Source organism: Balearica regulorum, chromosome 9 (assembly GCF_011004875.1).
Source record: "Balearica regulorum gibbericeps isolate bBalReg1 chromosome 9, bBalReg1.pri, whole genome shotgun sequence".
In the NCBI taxonomy this organism is placed as follows: Eukaryota; Metazoa; Chordata; class Aves; order Gruiformes; family Gruidae; genus Balearica; species Balearica regulorum.
In genome coordinates this window covers 3,175,307-3,198,237 of record NC_046192.1, presented here as the reverse complement: position 1 = coordinate 3,198,237, position 22,931 = coordinate 3,175,307, and the positions used below count along the sequence as shown (strand labels likewise).

The 22,931-nt window shown below is 41.9% G+C and overlaps 1 protein-coding gene and 2 non-coding genes across 8 annotated transcripts; all 3 read right to left on the bottom strand.

The window, feature by feature from the left end:
* Nucleotides 1–32: 32 nt before the first annotated feature.
* Nucleotides 33–22,143, bottom strand: ATG16L1 (autophagy related 16 like 1). 6 transcript variants are annotated; one of them, XM_075760824.1, is made up of 19 exons: nucleotides 21,787–22,143; nucleotides 20,807–20,900; nucleotides 19,106–19,211; nucleotides 17,471–17,544; nucleotides 17,019–17,270; nucleotides 16,061–16,126; nucleotides 13,127–13,216; nucleotides 12,318–12,374; nucleotides 12,073–12,120; nucleotides 11,232–11,334; nucleotides 8,579–8,684; nucleotides 8,391–8,461; nucleotides 6,748–6,819; nucleotides 4,595–4,715; nucleotides 3,489–3,594; nucleotides 2,837–2,986; nucleotides 2,383–2,430; nucleotides 1,929–2,030; nucleotides 33–1,539 (listed from the first exon to the last, which is right to left on the bottom strand). In XM_075760824.1, the coding sequence occupies exons 1-19, from the start codon at nucleotides 21,899–21,901 to the stop codon at nucleotides 1,446–1,448; spliced, it is 1,875 nt and encodes a 624-aa protein (XP_075616939.1). In that variant the 5' UTR covers nucleotides 21,902–22,143; the 3' UTR covers nucleotides 33–1,445. The 6 variants fall into 6 exon arrangements, with proteins under 6 accessions (XP_075616939.1, XP_075616940.1, XP_075616941.1 ...); XM_075760825.1 differs by having other exon boundaries at nucleotides 13,127–13,213; nucleotides 21,787–22,139; XM_075760826.1 differs by lacking the exon at nucleotides 12,073–12,120 and having other exon boundaries at nucleotides 21,787–22,139.
* LOC142603069 (small Cajal body-specific RNA 6) lies at nucleotides 7,720–7,982 on the bottom strand. The gene has a single exon (XR_012836943.1).
* On the bottom strand, nucleotides 10,753–11,022 carry LOC142603068 (small Cajal body-specific RNA 6). The gene has a single exon (XR_012836942.1).
* Nucleotides 22,144–22,931: the final 788 nt, after the last annotated feature.

The following is a 22,931-nucleotide window of genomic DNA, read 5'->3' as shown; positions in this document are numbered from 1 at the left end:
ACAGACACACAAATAAATGAATCAGAGCACTGTGGGGTTTTAAAAGCAGAACACAGGTTTATTTACAATCAAGTTCTTACGGGCAGCTGAATAAATAAAAACTTTGCCCCATATACTCTAATTCCCCACTGCAGAAAGTGTCTGAACAAAAGGCTAGGTTAGAGAGATGCCTGTTAGAGCAGCTGCCCCCTAACCCAGCCCCTCCAAAGAACACACTTCCTTAGTAAAACACTATCAGGAAAGAAGAAAATAAAGTGCAAATGAAAAGGCAATAAAACGCTGGTGGCTTGTCTTGAGGCCCAGACGATGTGGAAAGGTTTGGCTGGATAAAGTTATGCCAGGTAGCTCACCCAGACACATCATGGTTTTGGATGCTTAAACAGGGACAGAGCCAAGACACTGCTCCGTAGCACAGAGGGCTCCAGCGCAAACAGGAATATTGCACGTGTGCTCAAGAAGGGGGCAAATGGCCTGGAATTGCCAGCACCAAAACATTGGATTTGGGATTTAACCCCACTGCTCCCCTGTTCTACTGACAGCCGCCAGGATGGGACGGATGAACAGAAAAAGGGACCAACCATCTAGATTCTGGTGCTGAAGTCACAGTACGACTACATTCCTTATCACAGCAGCACAACAGAAGTTGAACTTCTGCCTCCTCACGCCCAGTAACCAAACTGCCTGTGGAATAAAAAAAGATTAAAAATCTCCTATTTTGTGATACCCAAGCTGTTGAAGGGCGTCTTAACAAAAGGGTGCAGAAGTCCTGAAGAACGGACCATTGCCTTAAGAACCAGTGAAACTGATACAAAGAGTTCACGTGACAGTGCTGGAAAACCTGCGTCAGGATCAGAGCAGATCTGAATTGAGCTGATAACTCAAAGGCAGAGCTGCCAGAGCCACAGGAGACTCGCTTTAAAAGCTGTTCCAACACTTCAGACTACCTAGGACCTGTCCACGTTTCAGGATCTTCTCACCCCATGCCTGAACTAGGCCACAAGAACAGAACACAGGAGACGGGACATGTAATAAGTCAGCATACACAGTAACTTCTTTCCAACATTTCCAACTCAGAAGTGCTGTAGATACATTTGTGTGACAGAGTATTTGGCACAGCTGTCTGGTGAGGAATCCCGCTAGTATCTTCAGCTCCACTTGGTGCATAGATACTGCATGTAAAGGCATGACTAAGTAGCATTCTCCATCCAGAACAGCTAATCCCTTGCTGAGTCCGAGTGCCACAGTGCAGTTACGGCCATAAGAAGTCTCTGACTCAGGCTCCTTCTCCATTGCTTTAGAACTTTCCTCTGGAAAGTGAAGCCCATGCGCTTGTTAATATCCCAACTCAGGATGGATCTGGGCTCGGGTCTCCATTCTGTTCAGCCACGGACCAGCACCACCACACACAGAGGCAGTGGACGCTCTGCCTTTCACCCTCCGTCCAGTCAAAATTCAGACCACAGGACAGCCTTGTTTCCTTTGTCCACACTGACCACATGGGCACCCGCTGGTGACCATGCGACTGCATTGATAGAAGAACTGAAACGGAAGCCAGGTAGAAGTTTACAAAAAAGCCGAATTCCACAACAGCACTTAACACTGGAATGAAATATTATAGTTCTCTGACTATCAAGGAAAAGCACTTTCTCAGCTCTCAAAAGACTTGGGCTTTTAATAAGCCTATGAGAGATACAGCTTCTTCAGAATATATTAAGTGTACTTTATTAGAATCATATCTCAATAACAGTAATAAATCTAACCTTAATTAAATCTAGAGAATACCGCCATGAATCCACAAAGAATCTGCATATCAAAAATTCTCACACACCAATATAAGTTGCAAAGCTGTACAACTACAGTTCTTCCATAGCTCAGCAAGATTCACAATCCCTTTATATGGGTTATTTATATGGCCAGCTTCCCCTCACCTGTGATGCTTTGCAAGCGTCCTCTCCAATTTCCCAGTGAGCACATTCCAAATGTAGAGGGCCCCATCAGCTGAACCAGCAGCCACATAGTTACCATCAGGGCTATGACATCAGAGAAGGTGCAGAAGGCAGAGAACAATTTTTAAGTCAGCAATTTATCAGCACACATCATCATTCCACCCGCAACTTCCTAAGAGAGCAATTCAGCATTAGCCTTTTAAGAGTTGTGTTACCAGCTGCTAACACCAAGAGGTGAAAGCACTTCAAGATCAGAGTTTCCAAGACATTAGATCAACATCTACAGATATACTGTCTTGACCAAGAGGCGACCTTGGGCAAATCACAAACTCTGCCCCAGTTTTTTCTAGCTGTAAAGGAGGACAGTGCAACCAAGCATCAGGAATCACTTTTGCTGGGGAAAGATTTCTCATACCTTGCTTATATCTGACCTTACCTGAACACAACTCTCGTCCAGTCAGAGCCACATTTGAATCCCTGGGCACTGAAAAGTTAGAATCAGATAACTGTAAATTAATTTCTAAGAACTTGGACTTCCAAGTTCTCACTAAAGAGCATGGTAAGAATTTCTACACAGTTCAGAATAAGCTCCAGTATCTCTTTATCACAATTTGCATTTCTCATACACCCTGCTCTCAATCACATCTAAAATTTCTTTCCTTTAGGCCAAAGACTTTGAAGTCAAGCTATCTTCTTTCAAGAGGTACATGAAAAGATCCACCAGAGCAGATCTTGGCTGTTAAGACTCTAGAGAGCTTTGCTACCCATGTAGAAAAAAAAGTTTGGAGACTGCTCTCTCCATGGAGCTACTGAAAAACACTCCAACACTGAGGGCACACCGCAATCCAAAGTTCTGAAATTCATAGCGTTCTTGTGGAGAACACACTCACCTGAATGTCTGCTTGACAGCACTAACCCGCAGATCGATGATCTTTAGTAGATCATCACGGGAACAGGTCAAAAGCTCTGTTCGCTCTGAGTTCAGGTCCAGAGCTGTGATTCTTCCAAGCAGCTCCAGCTCTTTTACTATGCTTTCAGTTCTAAAGACAGAAAAAAAAAAAAAGGAAAAAAGCAAAGAAAAAAGGAAGAGTAAACCACAGTCCAGAAACCAAACCACTGCATCACAACTTTGTCCCACACGTCCCAATGTGGAAGAAGAGGAGAAAAAGGATTACTGGATTATTCTCACATTTTGATTCTTTCCCAAGCTAGATCTCACTTTGTGAATAACATTTCCAGCCCCATCTTCTGAAAAACTAAACAACGTCTAGAATGGATAAGTACTGACCAATACAAAATATTTACAAGAAAGGAGACTGCCTTTTCAGAAAAGAAACAGCATCCCAAACCACCCCACAACAAACCCAAACCACCAAACATAAAAGTAGTAATAAAACTCTCTTTCAATAGCCTTCTGCAAGTCTTGTAACAGTCTCATTAGCTTCCAAGCTCAGGAAGAAGAGCTCCCTAGTTCAGATTATACTTGCACAGCAATCCCATAACCATTCCTATACTATAAGCTCTCTCTTTCAATAGTTTTACCTGATGTCCCAGAAACGAATTTTCTTATCAAAGTGTCCACTCATTACACATTGCTCAGTACATACGATGTCATTGCAGCTAGATCCTGCAAACACTGTTTTTATACCTAAAAAGGATAAACCAATAGTGACACACTGAAACTTATACTGTACAAACTGATGAAAACAGAGACAGAAAATAATCACTATACCACACCCACAGAGCAGTGTCCAAGGAGTGCCACAGGGCAGACAAACTCTGTCTTAGAATAATCCTGACTTAAGTCTTCAACAACCTCTCTGCCCTTCTCAATCTCCTTTGCTGTGGCTAATATCCCTTTAAATGCTCCCATGACAGCTGCTTTACTTCCACTTGGCATTTAGACAGATACAATTTGCTACTGTTAAACAACATGAAACTGTCTCCTTGACCTATGTTTGTGGTCCAGGTATCAAGGTCACCTTGAATCTCAACTTCTCTCTCAGTGCAGGCAGGTCTAGGAGCCATCAGTAAGAGAGAAGCCAAGGAAAAAGTGCTTCTCCCAAATTAAAATCTGGATCCTAGCATTTCCTTCATTTGAGATGTTAAAATTTTTGGTACATTTCCAAGAGACGTTTCCAGTAACATTGAATCTCAACTTCCCTCTCAGTGCAAACAGGTTTAAGAGCCATCAATAGGAGAGAAGCCAAGGAAATAAGGTGTTTCTCCCAAAGAAAAATCTGGATCCTAGCATTTCCTTCATTTGAGACGTTGACAGTTTTGGTATATATCCAAGAGACATTTCCATCCACCTCAGGGTTAAAAACTCTGACCTAGCTCCAAGTTTTTAGTGCAAGACTAAAATACTCACCCCCAACTGGTAAACAAAGAACACTCACAGAACACAGCTGCTGTTAATGTAATAGCATTAACAGTGCTTCCTGCATACACATGATTTCTTATTCTTATTTCAGGTAACAGGCAGAAAGAATCCAATTACTTGAATAACAACAGAAGATGGTATAGCTGCTATTTTTTGCTTATTTAGACAAGCAAGATGATGAAATAATCTGGCTGATGTCAGACTTGCATTGACATTCAGTAGAAGCACAGAACAGGGATGAAAGGCAGAAGTTAGGTTTCCTTACAAACTTTGCTGCGGAGGTCCCAGAGCTTGAGGGTCCGGTCATGACTTCCCGAAACAATGCGTGCATTGTCCAGCAAGAACTTGGCCGACAGAACTTTACCACTGTGACCTGTCAGGGTGTGCTGAGGATGAGAGATTTACATGGTAAAATTTCACAGTTCCACTTGCTCCCTTTCCTTGTAGCTTACTACTACTGCTATTTAACAACTCAAAGAATCTTAAATCATAATTTGCCTGTCTACTGCATTGCTTGGAGAAAAAAGTATCTATTCTAGTTAAACAGATTTAACACTGAGTAGGAGAGTTAAGTACCATAGAGCTCAGCCTGAAGCTGGGAGACACAGGTCACCTTTGCTGCAGTTTCTCTAGCTACTCAGGGAACCTGCGAGCTCTCTTCCTCAACACTCCAAACACCTCCGTTTCACAGACAGATGGCAACTGCAACACAGCCTTACAGGAGCAATGAGGAAAAGGGGTTAAAGCATGCTGAAAATGGAAATTGTGCCTTCAGGTTTTTATTGTGAGCTTCTCTCAAGGATACAACAGGATATCTAATCTCAACTGTTGTTATATCTTCAAGCCTGAAAGCTGCGACAACCAGAGATTTCAGAAAAACTCCCTGCAGCAGCTTGTGTAACTGCAGGGGGAGGGTCTGTGGGGCTGAGAAGAACACGAACCATATTCACTTCAAATTGCTGAATATTTACATACTAAATTGCAAAACAGATAATGAATGACTGAAGTAAGACTTGTGGAAAAAAAAAAGACAGCAACCATTGGTATATAGTAGATTTTTTTTTTTTTTTTAAACACTCAAAGGACTATCAAATTACACAAAGCAATCTGGGCTCAGGAAATAAAAAAATCACCTTAAAAATGGAAAGGAATGGGAGCTAAGTTTGGGGAAAAAAGCAAACCTGACACAACACAAACTCTGAAAGAACAAGTCATCCCATAAAGACCTCTTCATCTTAAGAAAGGAGGATCTAAACTTTCACTCTGGATCTCTCCTGCTCTTGCTACACAGTCATTAGGTACAGATGTTTGCATTTAAGTAGGGAGTTTGTGGCAAAATTTACGATTTCAGCTTCACTGCCTCCTGCTTACATGCAAGCCATGACAAATCTGTACCACACCCACTCAAAACAAACAACGCACTAGTTTATCTCAGCGAACAGTGAATACACTCAGCCAAAGCTGGTAGTCACCAAGGGCACCAAAAAATTACAGGAAGATACTGTGAAGCCAGGTGGATGTTTGCAGAGGTAACTAACATTTTGTAGGATTACTCTATGGTCTGTTAAACTTTTATTCACTATAATTCACATCCAATACTAGGTTTGGCAGCCAAACAAAAGCTGCAAAAGAACTGATATTCTTCCCTTTCCTAAATGAGATGTGACATCTCCACATTGAGAACTACCCAGTGAATTACAATGCAACCATAGGTTATAACTGATGTGAAACCTCAGAAGTTTCAGAACAAAGTAGCATCTTCCTAAAGTTGATGAAAAGTGTGCATAGGAATGACAAGAAAAAATACTCTTAGAAAGCTGAAGAAACTTATTTTGGTCAAAGGTGAATCCTCCTTAAATTAGAACCTTCTCCAGAAGAACGTGAGTACAAAGAAGTTGGGAGGAGAGGAGGAATCTTTCAAAGACATTAGGAATAAAGTCAAGCACTTTTAGGCTTGCTGCCTTTTAACAGCTAGGGAAAGGACTCCTTTTCAAGAACGCTGCTCCTGACTTAAAACAAAAAAAATCCCCATCTTCTGCAAACCCTTCTTCAGCGGACCTCTCGTTGGATTGAGATTAAAACATTGAAGTGGATCTCCATAAACCATAAGCAGCACTTAGATTTCCAGAGAGAGGGATGCAAAAGTGTACTGGGTTTACATGGCAAGGGGTTGCTAGTGGCAGGGGGGGCTGTATTGTGAAAATACGCAGTAACCAAAGTTTCCTGCAGGGCTGTGCAGAGACCAATACTGTATTTTAGGTCTTGCTGTGAAGACCCTTAATAAAGATCCTGTTAAAAAAAGAATTATTGAAAGCACCTGTAAACATGCAAGTTTCAAAACTGCCATATCCCATTAGACAAAACTGGAAATACAGGCCAGAAACAGCCTGAGCACTGCTTTGCCTTCAAGAGACTCACCCGTAATCGATTGTCATCAACCGTCCAGATTCTGCTGGCAAAGTCATTTGAAGCTGCCAAGAGGTAAGAACCCTGCGAACACAAGATTAGTTTAAAACTACTTCTGCAAGTCAGTACACAAATTAAACTCAAAAGTATTTCTAATATCTAATAAATCATTAAAACTGTATTAGTGTTATACTGCCAAGAGGAAATACACAAAACAAAACCCCAAAACCCAACGGCACATACCAGTAAGGAAAACTAGTGTAACAGCTTTCAAAAAGGCTATGGCTTTTTCTTCTCGTCAAAACGTGACAATGATTTGTAGAATCATGACTACAGATGAAAGGAGTAACAATAACCAGATCAGAAAGGATGTTCTCCTTTCCCTTCTACCTCCAGCTGCTGAAGTGAGGCATCGAGTTCTAGTTTACCCTCATCTATTGCGTTTTGTTTTGTGGTGGTTTTGGTTTTGTTTCTGTTTTAATTTTTCACAGGCAAAAAGCCCTGCATCATCTACTGCTTAGACTGGCCTAAGAGTAGAATTAGCCCAATCCTTGCAATTCGCATTACAACTCTAACATTTTAAACTAAGATTCCAAAAACTAAATCTGTCCAAGGAGATAAATTGACTTGTTCACTGCTTTAGGCTTAGGGCCCTTTCAAGTCACCCATGATGCAGAATGGACACCACAAGATTCATGCTTGCACTCCTGTCCAACTCAAAATACTTCCCCGAATCCTTAAAGCCCATTAAAATCTCACCTCAGGCAGTTCTCACCTCAAATGTGTTCAAGCAACTTATCAAAATCAGAACTAGTTTCTCCTGCAAACTAACAAGACCAGCAAATCTCTAACAAGTTGGTCAGTGTCCAAAGGAAGGATCCTTTTAGGTGTGTATCAATAGAGTTTAGCTCATAGAATCATGAAATGGAAGAAACATCAGCTTTGGTCTATTGTCTGTGCAATAAAGCACTGTGTTATGGGCGAGGTCTCAGCAGAAAAGTCAGATCACAAATCCAGTTCTAACAGTCCAAGACCCCAAACTCCTTCAAGTAGGACTGTTGGATGCTGATCCTAGTCATGTCTCTGATACTTCAGGTGAACATGAACTGAGCACATCACAAGCTGTCAGCAAACACTCTGCCAGCCACGCCACTACTGTGCCAGGACTGGCGAGAAACTGCTGGGAGAAAAGGTCATGGAAGTGCAAGTCTTAGGATAATCATACCTTTTACTATTCATCACAGACCTCAACACAGCACTTATGGAAATAAAGTTCACAAAAATAAAGCCTCAGTGTATTTGCTTCTCTTGTGCTGTTATACCAGCTTTAGTGGGAAGCTGAAAATTAATTTCTTACTTTGGACAAAACCTAGCGTATTTTATTATAATTTTATCATAATAGCCCATAACATTCAATGTCTGAGCTGCGTATCATCTTCTGAATTGTAAAGCAAAGATGAGAATTACAGAATTCAACATATCAAATAAAGATCATTGGTACAATTTTTAACTATTTGCAGTTATTCTCACAAGTGTTTTAAGTCATTTCTTAGGTAATTTTTCAAAGTGCTAGAATGGAAATTGGTAACAGAACACAACATAATTCAATTAATTTATTCCCAATCACAAACAGTGGATATTGCACAGATACTCACAGCACTATCAAATTCTATGCTTGTAATCCCAGCATTACTACCAGAGAGGGAACCTTTAGGCTCACACCTATCTGCACAGAGAAAGATGAACAAAACTTAAGCAATGGATTAGAACAAAAGCTGACACAAAGTGAACTATAACATGAGTTTGTTTAGCATCCCACCATACCCCAAAGCAAAAAAGTTACCTCCCAAGACTTCCCAAAGTTTAACCCTCCGGTCCATGCCTCCTGTTGCTAGTAACCGGGAGCCAGGGCTGAACTGCACTGCATTCACCTCCCCATCATGTGCATCCTGAGGAGTGGGAAGAACACAACAGCCACCCAAAATGGTATTAGCACAGACCCAAAAACCCACAGATTAGAAAGCTATAGAACTTAAAGATTATACAAAACCACAGCTGTAGATCTTTCAGCAGTATATAGGAAACAAAGCCACAGACTGAAACTCTACTATGGTTGATGGTGTACAAACAGAGGAAAAAGAGTGATCCTTATCTAAAGAAAAAAAAAAGCACATAAAGAAAAACACTAGCAAGGACTCAACAGTGATAATAAACTGCCAGAAACCTTATGATGCTTTGTAAGTTTAGTCTTTATAAGGCAAGGCTTTTAAGTTACACCAGAAAAAAATTAAGGAAAGGACAGGACAGAAAACAGTAACAGGTGATATGCTGTAGAAGGAAACTAACTTTTCATTTCTCCATCTAGAGCCAGCCATGGAACCTGATCCAATCAGTTCATGCAACCACAGAACACTCAAGTCAGGCTTGAGTTAGGAAAGTCTGCTAGAAAACAGCATAACAGATTAACTGCATTCATTTAGTGCATTGGCAATAACGCTATGTTATATTGGTGATTAAGTAGTACCAGCACAGTTGAGACAGCACCTTCTCTCACACAGAACTCAGGCTCATGCTGTGGTTCCTATCTGCACATGTACACCCCTGCATCCCTGCTTTCTCACACCTTAATGTTTTGAAGCTTGAGTTGGCCACTTAATTGTGATTCTTAACCTTTTAAAACCTATGAGAATTTTAAGATTCCGTCATTTTTTCCCCCTGTTAATTTCGCAGCTTTATGCTACTTACCCACAGTATTAGTACAACATTCTTAATTCATTTGCTGCATTTACTTTTTAAGTATCTTCAATAACTGCTCTTTTAAAAATCAGTTTTTCTGGAAACTTGTACTTTTCTGGAACTTGTTGCTCGAACTTGGTCTACCAGCTCATAGTTAGGAGTCACCACCCTTCATATCTGATCTTTCTGCAAGTGCAGAAGAGCCATTCAGAACAAAATAAAGGTCTCACCTAGAAACTACACCCGAGAATGGTAACTGAAGTGACTACCTTCTCTGCCTTCCCAAGTCTGTTCTACTCATCTCTCCAGAAGTGAGCCCAGTCTGCTCCCCAAATCTGCCAAACCCCTGGCACAGAGTCCCTGCATTCGTTCCTGGAATGCTCAGCAGGACCTAGACATGTCCTCACACTCCATCCAGGCTGCAAACACAGGAGCTAAAACCTAACGCAGATCACCTCTAGAAGGGACATATGCATTCCCACGAAATGAGTAGGGACTTCTTCCTTCTCATACTGTAGTGCTAGCCACACATCACCTCCATACTGCTGCAGTCTGACAGGCTTACTACCACAGCTGGTCCTACCCCTGCTGCAAGATGGGGAACTGGAACAGGGCAGCATTCCCTACGTTGCCAAGACTAGGGGTCAGCACAGTCTATTGCTGTTCAGCCCTCCATATTGGGGGGGACAGGCCGCACTGGTCCTGGAAGTTCAGATGACATTACAGATCAAGAGAAAGGTGAAAACAACATAACCTCTCACATGGTTCTTGAAAACCTCACATATGTAACTTTGCAATACCTTTTTATGATGAAATTAGCCAGGATTGTATCTGTTGATCAACTGTGCTTGCTGTACATAGCCAGAGGAAGAGAGAGGTTGCAACACATACCACAGCCACAAATACCTCCCCTCTGATGCTCCCTGTTCAAGCCAGATCCAGGCTGGCCCTTAAGTTATGACCCTGTTCTCACTTAAGGTAACATTGCTACTCCCTCTACCCCGTGACTTCCACTAGAGAAGATGGTAACAGGGCAGACTAGGAAACAAAAGCCCCCATGCTGCAGTGAGCTGCTCTGTTACTCTGGATAAAAAAAAAAGTCATTTCATATCCATGAAATATCCACATCCAGCACTGGAGTGCCTGAGAAAGCTCAAGAGGAATGTTCAAACAAGTAGCCATGTTACAAGACAATTTACCACAATATCTTTCATTCAAAAGGCAATGCCCTTCACAGAAATTTAAGTTTGGCCTTGTGAGGCCAAAACACCACATAAAGGAGGTCTCAGCTTGAAAACTTTAGATCACACACAATATTGAAGACACCCCACTACCACGAGCTCCTCTTAATCAGTTCTGTTGGATGACATTCAGTGCCACAACCCCCTTCACTGTGGGGAACTGGCACTGAATTAATCTCAAACTGTCAGCAATCTCTTCCTCAATCATAGCTCCACTATGGCATGACAGAACAGGGACTGCTGGGAGCCAAGAGGGTAATGGAGTGTAATTCCCCTGTGCCCTCAGACCTTTTACTAGTCATCATTGACCTCAGTAAGACAGACATCAAGCACATTGGCTATGAGAAGTATTTGGGCTAAGAATTAAATATGATGAACTATGCTACCAAAGCAAGAATTTCTTCTTCTTTGGCATTGTTAACAGAAAGTTTCAGGAGGTTGGTTCCCACACAGACAGGATTTACTTCCTCCAAAGACAGTAAAAGCAACGGTAAAACCAAGAAACCCTTCTATACTTACGAAGACACATATGGCAGTAGTGGGCACTCTCACTTCTTTACTGGCACCTGGATGTGGCTCTACATTATCCTGGGGAGCAGGGAACGAAGACAAAGAACGCCTCCTGAGATGAAACAAAGTAGAAATATTTTAAAATGAGAAGTGAACACTGTTTCTCTTGAGTTCATCCAGATCTGTACCTGTCACTCAACTACACTGTACAGTGATTAAAAAAAATAGGGGAAGTGTTTTTAAACTTTCTTTTATCCCATCTTAAAAAAAAATGTTTGTCATATAAAACTATGTCCGTTTGTGGCTTCAGGTATTTCATAGCATGCCAGATAAGTTACCTGAACTGATCACTGACCTCTACTGACCTCATTTTGGAGCAGCCTTTTTTTTTTTTCCCCCCAAATAGGAAGGAGAAACATGGGAACGACTGCAGCTGAGTTCAGTGGAGAGACTGCAACTCCATCATTATGTCTAGGGAGACTCAGCACTATTGCAGCACTACATCCCAGGCACAAAAATGCTCCATTCAAAAGCACAAGCTGCACCACTTAAGCAAAGACCATCCACCTAATGCAGATCTTGACTTGGACTGGCTCCACTCTGGATACTAAGCACAGAACCCAATGACTTAGTTTAAATAACCCTATTAAAGGAGCAAAGTGCAGTGGAAAGTAAGAGCAAGCCCCATGTATTCCCTTCACAAAGAGGGGCTCATTGCCTCTCTAACTGTAGGCAGTTTCTAGCCAATGTTCTCAACATTTGAAATCTAATCAGGATAATGCAGCTGGGTTCCATGTTACTTCAATGGAATACATTCACATGCCGGACTAACAGCAGATAATGTTTTCACCTGGCAGCATCAGAAGATTGATGTCCCAAAAGGGGAGACTCAGACAGACTGGAGGGAAAGGTCAGAGGTCAGCACACGGCAAGATGGAAGAAACAGGAAGTTGAGGAGAACAAAAAAGAAAAAAAAAGAAAGGCAGAAGCTAGAAGAAAGACTGAAATTATTTGTTTGTATTCCCCGCATCACCAAGATTTTGGTGTACATTGAAACAATATGCAAAACAAAGAGGTGAAAGTGTTCTAACCTACCCAAAGATATTAGTGATAGAGTCCAGAAGGCCTCCAGCTGGCTGGGAGAGTCGCTTACTGAAGGAGGGGAGGACAGGTTTAAACCTTGTGAATAGCTTCTCCACATAAAGATCAATACAAACACATTTCATAGCAACAAATCTCTGGAAAGACTCCCTCCCCTGCAGACCCACTCAGAAGACAGAAAACACCAGAGGCAGGCATCAGTTCAAAACTCACCAGTAACTACAACTCAGAACATAATTTGTGAGTCAAGTTTCTTCAATTTCCCTCAACCCCCACCCTGTGAATTACTTGTTTTAGATATAACAGTCTGCCAAGTCTGAAGCTTCAACCAAATTAATCCACGCTCTCATGTAACTATCTCTTACTTTCCACTCACTGCTATTTTAGAGGAAGAAAAAGATGCATTTAATCTGGTGAAGATATTTTCAGCATTTCAGCTAAATCAAAAAATGCTGCTATTTGTAAAGTCACATTGATATCTTGTTTAGTAAGAGAGATATAATACAACAGGCACTGAAATACTCATTTTATTGTCTATTTTGCCTTTAAACCTTTGTTTTTAAGATTAGACAGATTCTTCAGACACCAGTTTAATTTAAAACAGCAAAGGAAAAACAGCATATCTAGAGCATGGTAATGGAGAACACAGCACATGAGTTTCATACTGCTCTGGTGGAAGTACTAAACTGTATTCCAGCTAAAGGCAAGTAAAAACTGTAAGTAACACTCCCAGCATTGTTCCAACTCTTACATCCCTTGTTCTTCCTCAATGACACGATACAAAAATCTCTCAGTCTACAAACCTGGAAGTTCGGCTGACAGCTCGCACTGGAGATGTCTCCTCAGCTGTGTCAGAGGTTTCATCTGCAAGCACTTCAATATCATCATCCCTGCTGAAGTGAGAGAAAACATCTTGTTTTCAATCAGCCAGGACTTCCTACAGAAAAGACCCACTGATGTATATGAACTGAACGGACAACATTGTTCCAGGGTCTGCCAATGTCTGCGCCCAAACTGCATCTAGGTTTACTTAGCTGTGGTAACACATAGGTAGATCCAGACACCGCAAACATTGATCTAGCTGTCACTGCCAGAGATACTACATTCAACATACAATGTCTGAAAACAAATACATGCAGCATCTAAACTTCATTTTTTTCTTTCCAGTTAACAATTACATTCTTCACTGACTACAGGGTTGAATTTCCCTCCTCACCCCACATTTATGTTGATGGACACCCTTTCCAGATTCTCTTTACTACAGGTATTATATTTCAGCTTGCAGCACTACATACAGCACTATGAGGACCTATCACATCTGAGCAAGACTTTGCTGCAGAGTGAACTATATTTGCTGGAACAGTCACAGAACAGCAAAAACATGAGTTATTACAATTCCAAATATAGGTGATATCCTGTTTTCACAGCACCTTTTTTTTGCTGTTCCAAAACTAGGAAGTATTTTTTAAAAAGCACAAGAGTTTGAATTTCCCTTTTTCATCCACACCAAAGATACCCGGATACTTTCTACACTGTTGTACTTCAGGTGGTGCTCCATTCAGTACGAGAGATGTTCTGGTACACTTCATTAAAGCATTTATGTACAACTAAACAGAAGTGTGAGGTTCCAATGCATATACCATAAATTAATCGAGCTAAACTATTCAGCTAACACTAAAAGGATTTTTTCCCCATTAGTCATCACAAGCTCTAACAGCCTAATATTTTTTCCTCCAATGATGATTTTTCCTCCACTGCTGATTTTACAGGACAAACTATTTTTAAACACACTATTAACCTGATGCCATTTGACTGAACAGGAAGTTTAAATTCAACATTTAAGTAGAAATAAAACAATTCCTGCCATCAGATAACATTCAGCTGCATAAGCATTGAAGAAAATGGGATCATTTTTAATCTCTCATTTCAGAATGTAGCTGCACTTTAAGTTCTAAGATTTTGGAGGACAGTATATATGAAAAGGCTATGGAAAATATATACTGATTGAAAGTATCAGGCTGATATTTCAATAAAACACTATCAAGTTCACCTGATATTTCTTTTTTAAAATCTAAAGTTTGAACTACTAAAACTTTATGTAGCAAAAAAGCTTTCTGTGTTAACTTAGTCTATTTTTGAAGCAAATATAAACACCAGGGCATACTCCTTGAAATGACACAGTTTTCCCCTTCAGTAAGCAGCACATTTATACAATACAAACACTGAAATTATAAAATAAAAAAGGAATAAAAAACATCTGTGAAGCAGAGTTTCAGTAATTTACAGAAGCAATTATTTTCTAGATTTTTTTTTAAGCAGGCTTAACTTCTCAATGTCTCATATCCAATTATTTATGAAACACTGAGACCATCATCCCCACCACAGGAGGTAAAATATTCAAGCTGTTGTGCTACAGCTACCTCTGAGCTCAGCTGTCAGATAGCAAGGTCTTGCTTTGGGCAATGGAGAAGCAGCAGCTTAATGGGGAAAGTGGCTGCACACATTACATTTGTGTGTTTCCCCTCTCAGTGCAACATTATTTATTGAAGAGTTTAATATTCTAAGATATTTGATGTTAATGCACACCGAATAACATGGACAAAAGGGAGATCACTATTCTTACGAGCTGGGAAGACTGTCCTCTGGCTTGGGACTGTCCACTGGCCTGTGACAGAGGTCAGCAGCTCCATCTTATGATGGAGAGTTACGCCTCAATAAGTTAACGGAATGGAAGCATTTAAACACATCTTAAAAAAAAAAGGCAAAGCAAGTTATGCTAACTAGTTGTACTGTTAATTGCAGTTTGAGTTTTCCTTCCAAATGCTACAAGCTCTCTCATATTCCCCTTACATGTGCTCTTCCTACCTACCCCAGACTTTTGCATGGGCCCTCTTCCAGAGCAGGTTCCTTGCTCCTACCATGTGCAAGGACAGGCGGCACAGAGACCTAACGTGATTACGTGATGCTAACGCAAAGATAATAGATATCAAGAAAAAGCCTGCACACTGCTCTGGCACTGCCTCAGCTGTTTCCACTGACAATGCAGCAGGTGTAGTTTTTCTGAATTTGGCTAACACAAGTGCTAATAACCTCATCAACCTGGTGCAAAGCACCTATACCATCAACTGCCCACTTCACTCAGCTGATTAAATACCACCCAGGAGTAAACATAGCAGCCAATATCCATGTGCTGCTGCTGAAAAGAACAAGGGACTAGAAATATTTATCTCTGGCAAGCCAGAGATAAATAACTCCACATCTATCTATTTTTCCTACAGAATAAACCTTTCCCAGTATGGAAGTGATCAATATACTTTCACCCACCTTAACTCACTCAGTACCTGTTCCTACAGGAAATCCTTGATCCTAGCTATTTGTAGCCTAACACTTAAAAACATAGGCATCTCAAGAGTATATTGCTCCATGATTAAAAAACTATTTTAAAGACCAAAGGCACCACATAACAAATGCTTTTATACTGAGATAAGAATATATATTCACTGTATGAACGATTCTTGGGACTTTCGGCTTAAGAATCTATTTTTAGTCATAACAGAGCTCCTTCTTCTGGAAGTTCAAGTAGGGAGACTTACTGTACATTTTTGACTTTACACCAAAGTTTAAACACTCCTCTACATCACCAAATTCAGAAATAACAAAGATACCATTTATCATGTATCTGCATAAAACTGAAGCATGAAGTGATAAAAGAGACTCTGTAAATCAAGAATGCTTACGGTTCAACAGGCAGAGGTTCTTTGGCAGCTTCTGCTAGCTCCTTTTGCAGCCTGGCTTGTCGTCTCCTAAGAAAAGGAAAACAAGGTTATTTTAAAAAAAAACTTCCTTAATCCCATTCCAAAGGTTACCCTGCACTATTTAGTTGAGCTTCATAATATTTATAAATAAATAAAAATCAGACCACCGCCCTAATTTTATCCTGTTTTTCCAGATACTCAGTGTAGGAGAGGCAGTTTTCTTACTGTGAATAGCAAAAATCAACTGAGTGAGGCAATAAGGCAAAGCATACCTACACCCCTTCAAGACCCGTATGAACGTGGAGTTCCTCAGAGTACGAGAACTTGCAAAAATAGTTAAATTAGTAAAGATAATACAAAACTGCCAAGTACTATGAGATTTGTCTTATAGCTCTTTGTCTCCAAGTACTGTTAGTTGGCAAGCAAGCTGAAGCAATTCAGAAGAAAAATTATTATTTTGCAAGGAAAAAAAAAGTACAAACTTATTTTTGCAAGTTTTACATAGTTTAGTCTCGTGGCAGCTTCTCCTTTTAGTAGAATGCAAAATATACTTAAACTGGTTAAGTCAAAAAAAAAAAAAGGATAAAACTAGTAGTATCGAGATGCAATATAAACATGAGAAGTTCAAATCTAATACCAGAAAAAAACCAAACCACTAAACCAACAGTTTCTATCTGATTTGTAATCTTTAGGCCATAGTTAAGTGTTGCTCAAGAAACAAAAAGAACATGTTTTATTAATTTAAAAGACAGAAATGTTTTCACAAAGCACCCATCTGCGTTGGCCAAAAGGACGAATATGAAGTCCTGGACTCTCATTGTATTGTGCAAGAATATAGAGATCACAGAGATCAAAACTAAATCTGGTTTTATCCTATGCATTCATAAGTATTCAAAATACATTCGGAAGTAGTTTATCAAATAGAGATCATCAACCTCACCTTGAATCCTTTTCATTTTCTGCATTCAAACGATTGGCTTCTTGTGCTTTCTCTGCCATCCAACGTGAGACCAGCTCCTGGTTGTCTTCAGTAGTTTTCCTCAGTTTTTCCTCCAAGGCATTGAAGGTGATCTGGAGAGCATCATATTCATCTTTCAGTGTCTGATTAGCTCGCTCAAGATCTTGCAGTTTGCTACGCAATTCCTGACACTCTGTTTCCAGTTCAGAGATCTTTTGCAAATACTCTGCAATCCTGGAATGGCAACAAAATATACAAAACAATGAGGATCTCCTTTGGGACCTATACCATCCACCACTGTGGTATTTGTACAATGCCTAACAAAGCAATTTTTAGCCCGTGGCCAGGACTCAGAATATTGAAACACTAATAAATAACTCAACCAAGAGTCTGGGTCACGTACCAACCAGACAGACAAAACAGTTCCTACTCACTTTGCTTCATTCATCTGCATCTCTTTGTCCTTCTGCTGCATTTGGTTATTCAGATCAATTACAGACTGGGCCAACTAGGGAGAGAAGAAAATGATATTACAAAATGCAGGGATGCCAGCTGGATAACACATACTTAGCAGCAACCAGGAAGAGTACAGACCAACCTCACATCACAAGCAGGAAGCATACCTTTCAGGTCTTCTTTCACAGCTTTCTATACAGATCTGTTTACTGCCCCTATCACACAGGTCATTAAATCAGGGAATCTACTTTCAAGCACAAGTCGTCAAAAAGTCATTGTCCTTTGATATCTCACTCCCTTCCCTCAAAGAGTTTCTTGAATATAGTCACATCAAACAGAATTCATATTATGAAGAAATTTTATTTTTTTTAAGTTGTGGAAAAATCAATACAGAAACTAAAAACTGACAAGTAAGTAAACCAACACGAGTGCTAACAATCAAGCAACAAATCTTCCTGCTACAGCCAGGACAGCCATTACAGGAGACGTGTAGCTTACATATTGTAAACACAGGTTTCACAAAGTTTTCCCAGAAAGAAAGGTGCTGGTGGAGTCTCTGCAGCGCACAGGAAATAGAGGGGTAGAGGCCAACGCTAATGAGCTGCTGCTGCCAGCTCAGAGCTGCCAGCCAGTGAGCAGCAACAAGCCCCACAGCGAGCAAAGCCTTGGCTGCCCATGGAGAAGGAAGACTGAGTTTTGAGAAGAGCGCCTGCCTGGGTAGACAGCTTAGGATACCAGGTTGCAGAAAAAGAAGGAATTTCCACTGCTTTGACTAGTCAGTGCACACCTCATGTAGACAATTGTCTGCTCTTTGAAAAGCTCAAAATTACTGACACTGGAGCTTCTCCACAACTCCACTGAGGTATGATCAAAGGAGCATGATAACTTTTTCCAGGTCACTCCCACCTTCTCCCTATAAAAGTCTGCAGTACCATTCAGGTATCACTTCCTGGACTCATTCAATCCACTGCTGTGCTTTTTAAAAATCCAATTCTGCTGATGAAGCATCCACATCCTCCCATCAGGAAAAAAAAAAAAAAAAAAAAAAAGATAGTGGATTTTCCTCTCTTCCAGGCCCACCTCTCACAACTAGTAGGACTTCTGGGCTCCCTACTGCATCGACCTGGCAAAATCAGTACTCCCTTTTCAGTCTAACACCACAGCACTTTCAACCTTTGCTTGTACTTGTTTATTTTTATCCATTCTTATCTAGCAGTGGTCCTGCAAAGTGAGAGCCAAATGGAATCACACACAGCCACCTGATCTCTGCTCATTCAAAAATATTTCCAATGTAGAACTAGTGGTCAAGCGCAGCTCTATAAACTGGATCAGTTCCTTCCTCCTCTAATAAATACAGTTTAAAAACCTATTCATGAAACAAAATTAAGTACTTCTTAAAAATCATGCTATGCTGACAACTTCAGTTCTTATTTCCTGGCTGTCAGTTTGAAAGACTGATCATCTCTGGTTTATTTTAGTCATCAACATGGGGAGCTTAAAAAGGCTGTACATGAAATGAGGAAAAAATGATGATGAATAAGCTTGGTAAAACTAAGGTCACATTCACAAAGGGCTACGTATGGACCATACAGAACAGGAAAGGACTTTCTAACCTCGCCACGTTTCTTATGCAGCTCTGTCAGCTCCTCTTGATGCTTTATCTTCAGCTGCGCCAGTTCCTGCAACTGAGCATCATTCCATGTGCCATCATGCCCTGGACTGGAGTTTGAGAGAGAGGAAGAAGAGATGTCACAAACTAGAATCCAGTTGCTCCTGTGCCTTTGACCAGTTACGTCTCAGGACAAACTCACTTGGATTTTCTGTACTACATCAGAAATACAGGTCATTCATTCATAGCAAACTAAACCATAGCTAGCTCCCTCACAACACACTTCTTGCCAATCAAAATACCATTATAACAGAACTGGAAAATGAAATTTATTGAGGACTCGAGGCACCTTTTTCTACATTTCTAAAACAGAATTTGAACTCAAATGAAAGATAACAAGCCTTTGCTTAAATTTGCATGAAGGCAATTGAGTCTTAAAAGTACACTCTCCAAATGCTGGAAGAAATCAGTTTTTAAAAAGCATACACATATCACACAAATCCTTCAAGGAAGCTAGCAGCTATATTATAAGTTACAGCTTTTAAAAATAATAATTTCAAATAAAGTAAAATTTCAATTAAGTAAAAGCATTTTTCCTCAGCTGTCTAGGTTTAGGGAATTCATTCCGTTTCAAAACACTGTGATATACTGAGGACAGCATCAGAGTTCTGCTTAGCATTTACTTTAAAGATGCTGTTTCTGTGCATTTCTTCTCATCCTTGTCTATTCCAGCCTCATCTCTTGGAGTAGGTGTTCAACCAGATTCCCATAAAATAAAGATGGTTCAAGACAACTGCAGTCATCAAAAGCTTTTGAGAACTTTCACACAGGTGGTAACTTCAGTCTGCTGGCCAAATGCTGACATTTTGCCTACCATTCCTACAAAACCAGGAGTTCTTCTTACACATACAGTTTTGCATTATATAGCAAAAAGAGCTTCAACAGAGGAAGCAACTCCTACAGAAACAGGAAATTCTGAGCTACTTAATGCCGTCTTTTCTTCAGTTAGACCAAGAGCAGAACCCAACAGGCTGTACATGCTGGGATTTACATGCTGTCCAGACAAAGGACACATTACCAGCATATTGGTGTGTTGTGGATTCAAATGCCAACAGAATAAGCAGCTTGCAGCGCTACAGTGCTATTCCCAGGTTAAAGAGCAAGTTTCCTGAAAAAACCCTGCTAAAAGCAGGCAGAAGACAGATTCTTCTTAACATATGGTGCTTATTTAGGACAGACACTTCACAATCATGATTTTCTCCATCCTCCCTATTCTATGGGATAACATAGATTGAAAGAAACTAAGACATCAGTCTCTCCCTGCACTGCAATGCTTATAAGATCAGACAATTTCAAAAGTCTGATCACAATGATTAGGAACTAACACCAGGCAAACACTATAACTGCTACAAGGCAAGCAGATCAGAAGCTCATTCTGGTCCACCTCCAGACCTTGAGTTTGTGATAAATTAGTTTCTGTCCAAAACTCAGGCCGATCTTTCTGCATTGTATATTGTAAGCACACTGTAACTTTATCACGTATTTAGAGTTAGTTATAATTTACTTTTAGTTCAACAGATTTACCAGTTTGTTTTATTCCAAGTCACTGTAGCAACGTAGAAGTTGTTTGTTCAATGCATCAAACAATGGTTTAGGTTACAGCGTGCATGACAGAGTTAGCTGACAGAAAAATAATTTTAAATACCTGATCTCATGTCTGCTTTGCATGTCATATTTTTCTGCTTGAAGCTTATCAGCCAGCACTGCATGAAGGTCTGACTTCTCTAGTAGCTTGTTATCTGAAAGGGCAGAAAGTATAATTAAGAAGATAACAAAAAAGCAAACCCAGATTCCTACCCTCTTCTTCTACCAGCTAATATCTAGTATCTTTAATTACTCTGGCACAACCAAACATTAGTAAGCCTCCACCACATTAGTGTACACTCCTCTTTGATGCAAGGAGGCTAAGGCAGTATTCATCTACAACTCCAAAAATTCCTCATTAATGCAGATGCTGTGTGGGGCTGGTCTTATTAAAGTTTAATAGAGGTTCCTCAAATGTTGATATCTGCTAAAACAGACGTTTAAAGTTCAATCTCTTTATAGTCCCTCAACTGATAGCAACAAGGAAAGCAGATCTGCCAGAGAACTAGTCATACCAAACACTGCACAGTCCTGTGAGGTCTGTTTGCTACCCCCTTCCCCATAGCATACAGCACCTCAGTGTGTGAGCCAGTAGCCCCTAGTGACCCCCACCTCCATTCGCTCCTGTCACAGCTGAGGCAGGAGGGATGGGCAAGTAAAAGATGGATAGAAAACACTGGAAGACGAATAGCTCCGAATTTTACAAAAGACTGTGAACATGGTCAATAGCACTACTGTTCTCAGTTCCACAAACATCTGAGCAGGAATTGTGCAGACAATTTAGGGATTCAAACACTGTCCACAGCACAAACTCCGTTTAGCCTGTGAGGGAACTGAGCGAAGCAGCTGCTTACTCTCTACAATAGGGTAGAAACGCCAACTTTTCTCAGTTTTAACAAACATCTCCCAACCAGTCTTCTCATAACGACACAACCGAGGCCTCGGGGGCCCTTTACCACCTTTTTTTCCCCCCACTTTCCAAGCAGGTGGGGGAAAGGAAAGCGCCTCTCGGCCTCGGCCGCGCCACCGCGGCCCACTTACACTGCCCGATGATCTCCTCGAAGGCCTGCCGCTGCAGCCGGTCCCGCCGCCGCAGCTCCGCCGCGATGTGCCGCTTCCAGGGGGGGAAACCGGCGGCGCGCAGCCCCGACGCCATCTCCACAGCGCGGCGGGAAAGGGCTGGGGGACGAGCGCCGCCCGGGCCGCGACCCGCGAAGGGCCGCCGAGGGGAAGGGGAGGCGGGCAGGAACGCCGGGAGGCGGCGGGAGGCCGGTACCCGGCCCGCGGCGGGGCGAGAGCGGCGGTGAGGCGCGCCCTCTCAGAGCCGGGGCTCGGCCGGCGCGGCCCGCAGCCGCCGCCCCACGCCCGCCATGGCGCTGCGGCCGCGCTCTGTCAGGGGCCCTCACCCCTCAGCGGCGCACCGCAACCGCGACAGCGGCTGCCCTGCCACTGCCTGGCACCACCCTCCCGCCCGCCTCCGGCGCCGCTAACCTCACCACCCCTTCCCCCGCGCCGGGCGCACACCGCGGCGAGGTCGCACTACAAACGCCGGGCCAGCCTCCACCGCCGGGCGGACACCCTTCTGAAGAGAGGGGGCCTCGCGCCGCGCCATTTTGTGCCTCCTCCCGGAAGCGCGTCCCTGCGTTGCCGCCATCTTGAGAGCGGCGAGCTCCGCCATCCAGCCCGTGCCGCCATCTTAGGAGGGCTCTACCCACCACCCCCCCCGAGGCGCATGCGCATATCCCCACGCCCCTGTCAGTCCCGCCGGCCCGCACTGCGGGGCTCACGTTCAGAAGCCGTGACTCATAATATACATGAATCGCTTCCCTAAAAGAATAACAAAACCTTTTGTTATTGTGTCACCTAGCAGAGCCAAGAAGTACGAGACACTTTGATGGGGCTTTGGTGAACTAAACGTCTGGCAGACGCACTGAGGGCGTGCGCTGGTTTAACCAGCCACAAGCCTCCCTGATGTCCGTGCCTTTGCCTTTTATTTTTTAAAGCAAGATTATTCCTGCAGATGAGTATTGAATGGTTACTAACAGCTACACAGCTAGCAGAAGGGTCATCTACTCTGTCGCGCAAAATAGAGAGCTCCGCAATACTTCTTGTTGGCGGTTTTTGTAGTCTTTTCCCCCCAAATCTCCACCAGCAGCCACACAGAGCGTCGGTGGCGAAGTTTTACT